The sequence below is a fragment of the Eriocheir sinensis genome, unplaced genomic scaffold (genome assembly GCF_024679095.1).
Source record: "Eriocheir sinensis breed Jianghai 21 unplaced genomic scaffold, ASM2467909v1 Scaffold1149, whole genome shotgun sequence".
NCBI classification, from domain to species: Eukaryota; Metazoa; Arthropoda; class Malacostraca; order Decapoda; family Varunidae; genus Eriocheir; species Eriocheir sinensis.
This window is the reverse complement of record NW_026110462.1, coordinates 33,995-42,500: the sequence shown is the minus strand read 5'-3', so window position 1 is coordinate 42,500 and position 8,506 is coordinate 33,995. Positions and strand designations below refer to the sequence as shown.

Here is an 8,506-nt window from a genome sequence, read left to right as displayed (position 1 = left end):
CAACGACCAGTCAAATGAGAGTGACTTTTTCCGTGCCTACTTGGATGATGAGTTGATGTCATTTGTTGCCCATCATACCAACGACCATTTTCGTTTGGTGTGTGAGGGAATGAATGGTCTTCCACCTACTTCCAGGGCACGGAAATGGGAGGATACAACGGCAAGGGAGTTGATTGTCTTTATCTCCCTGATCCTGCTGATGCCTCTGTGCAAGAAGCATTATGTGCAGGATTACTGGCGTAATGACACTCTTTGCCACCCTCTGTACGGGAAGTATATGACTCGTGACAGATTTTTGTTGTTGCTTGGTTTTCTGAGCTTTAGTAACAGTGAAAATTCTAACGACAATGGCCCGCTTAGGAAAGTGAATGAAATAATTTCAATGATCGTTGCACGGTATCAGAAATATTTCCATCCCTTTCAAAAGCTGGTTATTGACGAGTCACTTGTCCTGCACAAGGGTCGCCTCTCCTTCAAGCAGTACATTCCGACAAAAGACATCGCTTTGGCATTAAACTTTTGTTCTTTGCGACTGTGATACAGGAATCGTGCTTGACGTGCTTGTGTATGCAGGCGCACAGACTGATATACCAACTGTCAGTAAGAAAGATCCTAGGGAAAGTCTGGTGCCGTCGTCTGTAAGATGATGGCACCATACTTCAAAGGTCATATTCTTTACACAGACAATTGGTATACCAGCCCTGCTTTGTGTCAGTTCCTGCACGACAACAACACGGGATCTTGTGGAACCGTACGGCGGAACAGAAAGTTTATGCCAAAGTTCGACGTACAAAGACCATAGTTGACGACCCCAGCAAACCAGCCAATGATGACACGACTCGCACCCGAGGCAGGAAGAAGGACATGTACACTCAAAAAGAAAAGGCTGGCAAGTTACTGGCCTTGAGATGGAGCGACAAGCGTGACGTCCACCTTCTCTCTACCGTCCACACAGGAGCTATGGCATACACTGGCAAACGCCACTGGGGACGAGGAAGGAGATTTGGAAGCCAGATGTAGTTCACGACTACACTATGAATATGAGGATGGTGGACAAGTGTGACGGCCAGATCACAGGCATTGAGTGTATGAGAAGGTCTACCAGATGGCAAGTCAAGTTGTTCTTCCATCTGATAGACATGACTATGCTCAATGCCTACAACATGTGGCTTGCCACACATGAGCCAACACCCACCAAGAAGATCATGTTGCGTCAGTTTGTCTATAACACAGCCATGCAGCTCCTCGAGAAGTACGGCGAGCAAACCTCGGCCACTATGGGTCGCCGTCCAGCTCAGCTGCTCTACCGACTGCAACCCTCAAACCGCCACACACCTGTATACACCGAGATAGTTAACGGGAGGAGGGTCAGCAAACAGTGCTATGTGTGTAAGCACACGACCAGGCGCCCACAAAAACGCACAAGGATCACCATCATGTGCAAGGAATGCAACGTTCCCTTGTGCGTGGGAGATTGCTATGAGGCCTTCCACAACCTTGTCAACTTTTAGGATTTATCCTACAATGTGTGTGTGTGTGTGTGTGTGTGTGTGTGTGTGTGTGTGTGTGTGTGTGTGTGTGTGTGCTCCATATCATCTCTCTCTCTCTCTCTCTCTCTCTCTCTCTCTCTCTCTCTCTCTCTCTCTCTCTCTCTCTCTCTCTCACACACACACACACACACACATGCAAATACACCACATATACTTTGTACTACTTATTTCGCTAAAATGGAGGGCCATGAAGCAGCTAATATAATGTTATTTTGTTGACTTGTCTCTTTCATATTTATATTTTGCCAAAATTATAAACCGCATATATTTTTCTCCATCTATACATATGGTTATCATGCGTAATACGTAGTCATTACTATATATATATATATATATATATATATATATATATATATATATATATATATATATATATATATATATATATATATATATGTACATCGTGTATTATTGTAAATACGATTACATACATTCCACTACTTATTAAGTGGAAGCAATATGAAAAAAGTATGACAGTGTTCCTTTGCTTGCTAACAGCAGGTACTTTTAGTGGTTTGACGCTATTTGTAAGAGCACTGATGATGATCATAGTGCTGCTAGATGATGTTCAGCACCAGACTTGAGTTAGAAACAGATTCCAAAGAGCAACTCGTGGGGTTCCCCGTCCGCTAGGGGAACCTACGGAACTATGTGCGTGGTTCGCCATAAACATTTTTTTTTTTTTTTTTTTTTTTTTTTTTTTTTTTGTGTGTGTGTGTGTGTGTGTGTGTGTGTGTGTGTGTGTGTGTGTGTGTGTGTGTGTGTTCTTCTAATTCTAATTCTAATTCTTATTAGCTAGCGCGAGGTGAGACTCCTGTATCGCAGTGTCTGTGCTGGCTGGCTGGCTGGCTGGCTGGCTGGCTGGCCCTGGTGGTTTTGCACTTAGTTTAGCTTACCCTCCCAAACGTTTTCTTCTTCTCCTCAGGGTCTACCTCGCCACCTAGCACCTGTGTGTGAGGCCGGATGTTTAGGTTGGGTTAAACTATACCGTGTGAAGGTGAAGGTGAAGGTACAAACCGATGCATGCTTTCTCGGGTGAGGCAGGGGATCATACATGACGTCAGTGACTGACTGACTGATTCATTTTACTCATTCCGGACCTACTCCACAGGCCACAGCGGGTCGGAGCCCACCCAGCTACTACCTACCTACCTACCTACTTCATCTCGGCGGGGGCAGCGCCGCATCTGATCTGCACGACGGCCATCATCGTCTCAACGACCTACCTCCCGGCTCTGTTTTGCGTTTTTATTTTATTTGTGATGTTATGTCTTGTGGGTTGTTGTTATCGTCATTGTCAGCAGAGGAGTCCCTTACCTGCCGTGAAGAAAACAAACTAAGTGTGGGAAGCCTGCCAGACGTGGGGGTTGTTAATTGTTGTCATGACTGAGGGTCTTCTTCCTAGTAATATCAGCAGGAATTGACCTAGGAATGTCACTATGTAGTTGAGGGTGTGTGTCCAGAAGTCTCTTTACCGGCGTCTCCTCCAAGGCCATGTCCATCATGAACTCCTTCGTGAACGACATCTTCGAGCGCATCGCCGCCGAGGCCTCTCGCCTGGCCCATTACAACAAGCGCTCCACCATCACCAGTCGGGAGATCCAGACGGCCGTCCGTCTCCTCCTGCCCGGTGAGCTGGCCAAGCACGCCGTGTCCGAAGGCACCAAGGCCGTCACCAAGTACACCTCCTCCAAATAAGCAACCCACCAACTTGCTTGCACTGGAAAAGAACCGGCTCCATCGGAGCCACAAACTATTTCCCGAAAGAGAACGAAGACGGTTAGTCCCTCCCGCTCTCTCTCTCTCTCTCTCTCTCTCTCTCTCTCTCTCTCTCTCTCTCTCTCTCTCTCTCTCTCTCTCTCTCTCTCTCTCTCTCTCTCACTGAGCTGACCCACCAAGGGATGCATGGCATCAATAAGCGGACCGAGTCCCGCCAGTGCTCGCCAAACCGCGACCAAAGCTTGAAATCGCCAATGCTTCTCTCTGTCGTTTGTTGTTAGGTGCAGGGGATCGCGATGAGCGATATATGCCTACATAGCAGCCGTCATCAGTAGTTAGTGATTCCGCCCCTCCGTTTATATTTATTTACTTGTTCTGGTAATTCCTGTCTTCCTGCCTGCATCTAGTCCCCACATATTCCCTACTCGTGCACCCGCCAGTTGAAATAAGTTCAGAGAGAAATCAAAGCCCCCCAATCAATTGATATGAGATTATGAAGCAGAAGGATATGTGGGAAAGGCAACAAGCCAGTGATCCTCCTCCCCCCCCTGCCCGCCCCAGTGTCTGTCTAAACTCTCTCCCGGAAAGTGACTTTGGCCCTGAAAAGGGCCTAGATATAGTGTGAGCAGATTGTAGTACTCAGACGGGCAACGCCCGCTTAGGCACGCTCGCCGCGAATGCGACGGGCCAGCTGGATGTCCTTTGGCATGATGGTGACACGCTTGGCGTGGATGGCGCAGAGGTTGGTGTCCTCGAAGAGACCGACGAGGTAGGCCTCGGAGGCTTCCTGCAAACCATGACGGCAGAGGACAGGAAGCTGAGATCGGTCTAGAAAACCTGGGCGATAACGCTCACCATGCGCTGGAAGTGAAGATTCCATATGAGGAGCTAGGTCCTCTTCTGGTATCGGCTGATCTCACGGAGGCCACGGTCCCGGGCCTGTAGCGGTGAGGCTTCTTGACTCCTCCGGTGGCCGGGGCCGACTTGCGAGCGGCCTTGGTGGCCAGCTGCTTGCGGGGCGCCTTGCCACCGGTGGATTTCCTGGCAGTCTGCTTGGTACGGGCCATGGCTACGGACGAACAGAACAGTTGAGTCTGCCAGCCGTTTCTGGTTTTTATAGTTTTGGCGGCCGGGGGAGGAGCGGTGGTCCGCCGCGCCCTGCGCGTGCGCCGCCTCCTAGTCCCGCGCTTGCCCGCCCCCGTCAGGCAGTGCATCTATCTAGCCCTATTGGAGGAATTTAGGGGTCTCTTGGAGCTGTCTGCATATGCTAGAGCCTAGTACAGTGTGGAGGCTCACCCAACGTCACTGGGCCGTCCGGAAGTAGACGGCAGGAGCCAGCCTATCGCCCAAAGACCCACCACCGCCGCCTCTGGCTCTGCATATATAGAGCGAACGCTGCAACAACTCAACACTCACTCCACTGTTGAGCTACCCACCTTTTTAATGCAAGACCATAGGTAATAGTAGCTGTATCCACAGTTGCCAGATTATCGTACTCAGAACCTCGTATTTACCGGTTTCTGGCCCATAACTGTTGCCAAGAAGCACCAATAATTAACCATTTAAACGATAACCATATATGAAGGCAGTTATTTGGGTGATGAAAGCGGTTTTGGGGTAGGATATCGGCAAACATTAAAGGCAGAGTACGACAATCTGGCAACGTTGGCTGTATCTACAAAACGATTGGTAATAGGATTATCTGTTACTCAAGCAAATGGTACAAATAAATCATTCTCCTTGAACAAGTTTGTTTTTACATCCTGTGCATATGGGAGGAAAAATGAAATCTAATAGCGCTTTCATCAACTCTTTCATAGTTACTGAAATATTCTAATACCTACAACCAGAACATATATACGTATATTCATTATTGTATGTGAGAGGTATAGAGGGAAGTAATTGCTTGTTAAGGCTTTTATTCTAAGAATCTACCTCAAAAAAGTCTAAAAAGTTCAGAGTTAAAAGTGTAATGATTACCGAAGGAGAAAAATCATATAAGATCTCTATTCATAACTCCCGTAACACCTGCTATACATTTCAGCGGCAGACAAACGCTGTTTTTCGCAAATATCTCCTAAACGAATCTTTGGATCAGTATGATATTTCAGCACACTACCTATAATACCCGGACCTAATTTATGGCTAACCTACCACATTACTATATGTCTTATGTGACGAGTTTACTTGTGAAAAATAACACAAACCCGACGAGTCATGTTGACGCATTCGAAGGAAAGTGTGCCCCCCCCCACCCCTCCCCCCACCCCCCCCTGCACCCTCCCAAACTATTCCTAGCCACAACTACTCCCCTCTTCTCCCCCTAACTTCTCGCCTCCCTCATCACTCTTGTGTCCCTCCCTATTTCTCCCATCACTGTATTATATATTAGAATGTTATGTACGTGTATATGTATAGATAGTATGATTATTAACTAAGAGCATGGTACAGTTCCATGGAGGCAAGACGTATTTCACGTTGTAGAAGGTCCATGTTTGCAGTCCTTATGGTCACCCAAGTGAACACGATGTACTGGCATTACCTGTGGTCTGGACCTTCTAGGAAAAGTTATTACTGTTATTACATACTGTGTAGTACATATTCATCATAAAATGTCAACTTGGTCCAGCTAATATAATGTTATTTTGTTGACTTGTCTCTTTCATATTTATATTTTGCCAAAATTATAAACCGCATATATTTTTCTCCATCTATACATATGGTTATCATGCGTAATACGTAGTCATTACTATATACATATGTACATCGTGTATTATTGTAAATACGATTACATACATTCCACTACTTATTAAGTGGAAGCAATATGAAAAAAGTATGTAATTATATATATATATATATATATATATATATATATATATATATATATATATATATATATATATATATATATATATATATATATATATATATATATATATATAATAATTTTATTGTAGTCTGCTTAAGAAATAGACTAGGGCTGGGGACGGGGGAGGGTGTGAGTCGGTGGGTGAAGAGGGCGCCCAGGAGGGGATACTGCGATATTGGAGTAGGCAAGGAGTGGTCTTGGGGGTGTGCGCGGCGTTGGTGGAGGGCTAGAGGAGTACCCACACTCGTCCGATTATGTTTAACACCTTAGATATGATGACTGGATTAGGCTTAATATCACTCAGTAAGCTCCTAACATAACACATATTGCAACATGGTATATTAGCCATAAATTAGGTCCGGGTGTTAAAGGCAGTGTGTTGAAATATCATACTGATCCAATGATTCGTTTAGGAGATATTTGCGAAAAACAGCGTTTGTCCGCCGCTGAAATGTATAGTAGGTGTGAATATACTGCTCCTGTATGGTTTATGGTAGCAAAAGACTTCAAAGATATAATCAAGAGAGAATCATGCAATGTAATAAACTCTACCCACATACTGGCCAAAGAATATGCTAAAGTTATTTCTCAAGGAAAAAAAAAAAATCACTCCTTAGCAATGGCTTTTAGTTACAGCAGAAGAGCAACTCGTGGGGTTCCCCGTCCGCTAGGGGAACCTACGGCGGAGCTATGTGCGTGGTTCTCCTTAAACTCTTTTTTTTTTTTTTTTTTTTGTGTGTGTGTGTGTGTGTGTGTGTGTGTGTGTGTGTGTGTGTGTGTGTGTGTTCTTCTAATTCTAATTCTAATTCTTATTAGCTAGCGCGAGGTGAGACTCCTGTATCGCAGTGTCTGTGCTGGCTGGCCCTGGTGGTTTTGCGCTTAGTTTAGCTTACCCTCCCAAACGTTTTCTTCTTCTCCTCAGGGTCTACCTCGCCACCTAGCACCTGTGTGTGAGGCCGGATGTTTAGGTTGGGTTAAACTATACCGTGTGAAGGTGAAGGTGAAGGTACAAACCGATGCATGCTTTCTCGGGTGAGGCAGGGGATCATACATGACGTCAGTGACTGACTGATTCATTTTACTCATTCCGGACCTACTCCACAGGCCACAGCGCGTCGGAGCCCACCCAGCTACTACCTACCTACCTACCTACTTCATCTCGGCGGGGGCAGCGCCGCATCTGATCTGCACGACGGCCATCATCGTCTCAACGACCTACCTCCCGGCTCTGTTTTGCGTTTTTTTTATTTGTTATGTTATGTCTTGTGGGTTAATTGTTGTTATCGTCGTTGTCAGCAGAGGAGTCCCTTACCCGCCGTGAAGAAAACAAACAAACAAACTAAGTGTGGGAAGCCTGCCATACGTGGGGGTTGTTAATTGTTGTCATGACTGAGGGTCTTCTTCCTAGTAATATCAGCAGGAATTGACCTAGGAATGTCACTATGTAGTTGAGGGTGTGTGTCCAGAAGTCTCTTTTTGGAAAAGGGTGTGGCTCCCAAGGGGAGCCGGATTAAACGGTACTGAATTGTCGTCCCTGAAAGACCGAGGGCGATTACTTCTTCTCGGTCTTCTTGGGCAGGAGCACCGCCTGGATGTTAGGCAGCACACCTCCCTGGGCAATGGTGACGCCGGAGAGGAGCTTGTTCAGCTCCTCGTCGTTGCGGATGGCCAGCTGCAGGTGGCGGGGGATGATGCGGGTCTTCTTTTTGTCGCGGGCCGCGTTGCCGGCCAGCTCGAGCACCTCGGCGGCCAGGTACTCCATGGCGGCCGCCAGGTACACGGGGGCGCCGGCGCCCACGCGCTCGGCGTAGTTGCCCTTCCTCAGGAGACGGTGGATCCTGCCCACGGGGAACTGCAGGCCGGCACGGCTGGAGCGGGACTTTGACTTCCCCTTCACCTTTCCTCCCTTGCCGCGTCCAGACATGTCGACAGTGAGTGGTGGGGGCGTGGACTTACGCTTCTGCTGTGGGCTCGGAGAGCGAATACCTGCCGCTCGCGGCTTTTTCGCCCTATATAGTGCAGCGCAGGATCGGAGGGCGGGGACGGCCGGGCGAGCCTGCCAATGGGAGCGCGCGCCGCCACGCGTCCCCGCGATCCCGAGGGAGCGGCGCCGCCATAAAGAGGGAATCCGGGGGCGGCCCGGCAACACAACAACAACGGCAACATTCTCTTCCCAGCCGCCTTCGAGAGTAGACGTTTGCTACCGCGCTCCGCTCGGACAGCTGTCACTCCCGCTGCCTTGGTAGAGACGAGCGAAACCCCTGCGCGCGCATAGTCTGCCTCCCTGGTCAGACTCACGCTGCTCCTCGCTCTCCCACGAGCGGGCCACGAGCGGGCCGGGCCGCCCGGCCCCTCCTCCGGCCATAAA

General features: G+C 48.0%; 1 protein-coding gene and 1 pseudogene across 1 annotated transcript; both read right to left on the bottom strand.

The window, feature by feature from the left end:
* Positions 1 to 2,851: 2,851 nt before the first annotated feature.
* LOC126989391 (histone H2A-like) lies at positions 2,852 to 8,081 on the bottom strand. The gene is made up of 2 exons (XM_050847997.1): positions 7,567 to 8,081; positions 2,852 to 2,975 (listed from the first exon to the last, which is right to left on the bottom strand). The coding sequence occupies exon 1, from the start codon at positions 8,060 to 8,062 to the stop codon at positions 7,691 to 7,693; it is 372 nt and encodes a 123-aa protein (XP_050703954.1). The 5' UTR covers positions 8,063 to 8,081; the 3' UTR covers positions 2,852 to 2,975; positions 7,567 to 7,690.
* On the bottom strand, positions 3,862 to 4,668 carry LOC126989390 (histone H3-like; annotated as a pseudogene).
* Positions 8,082 to 8,506: the final 425 nt, after the last annotated feature.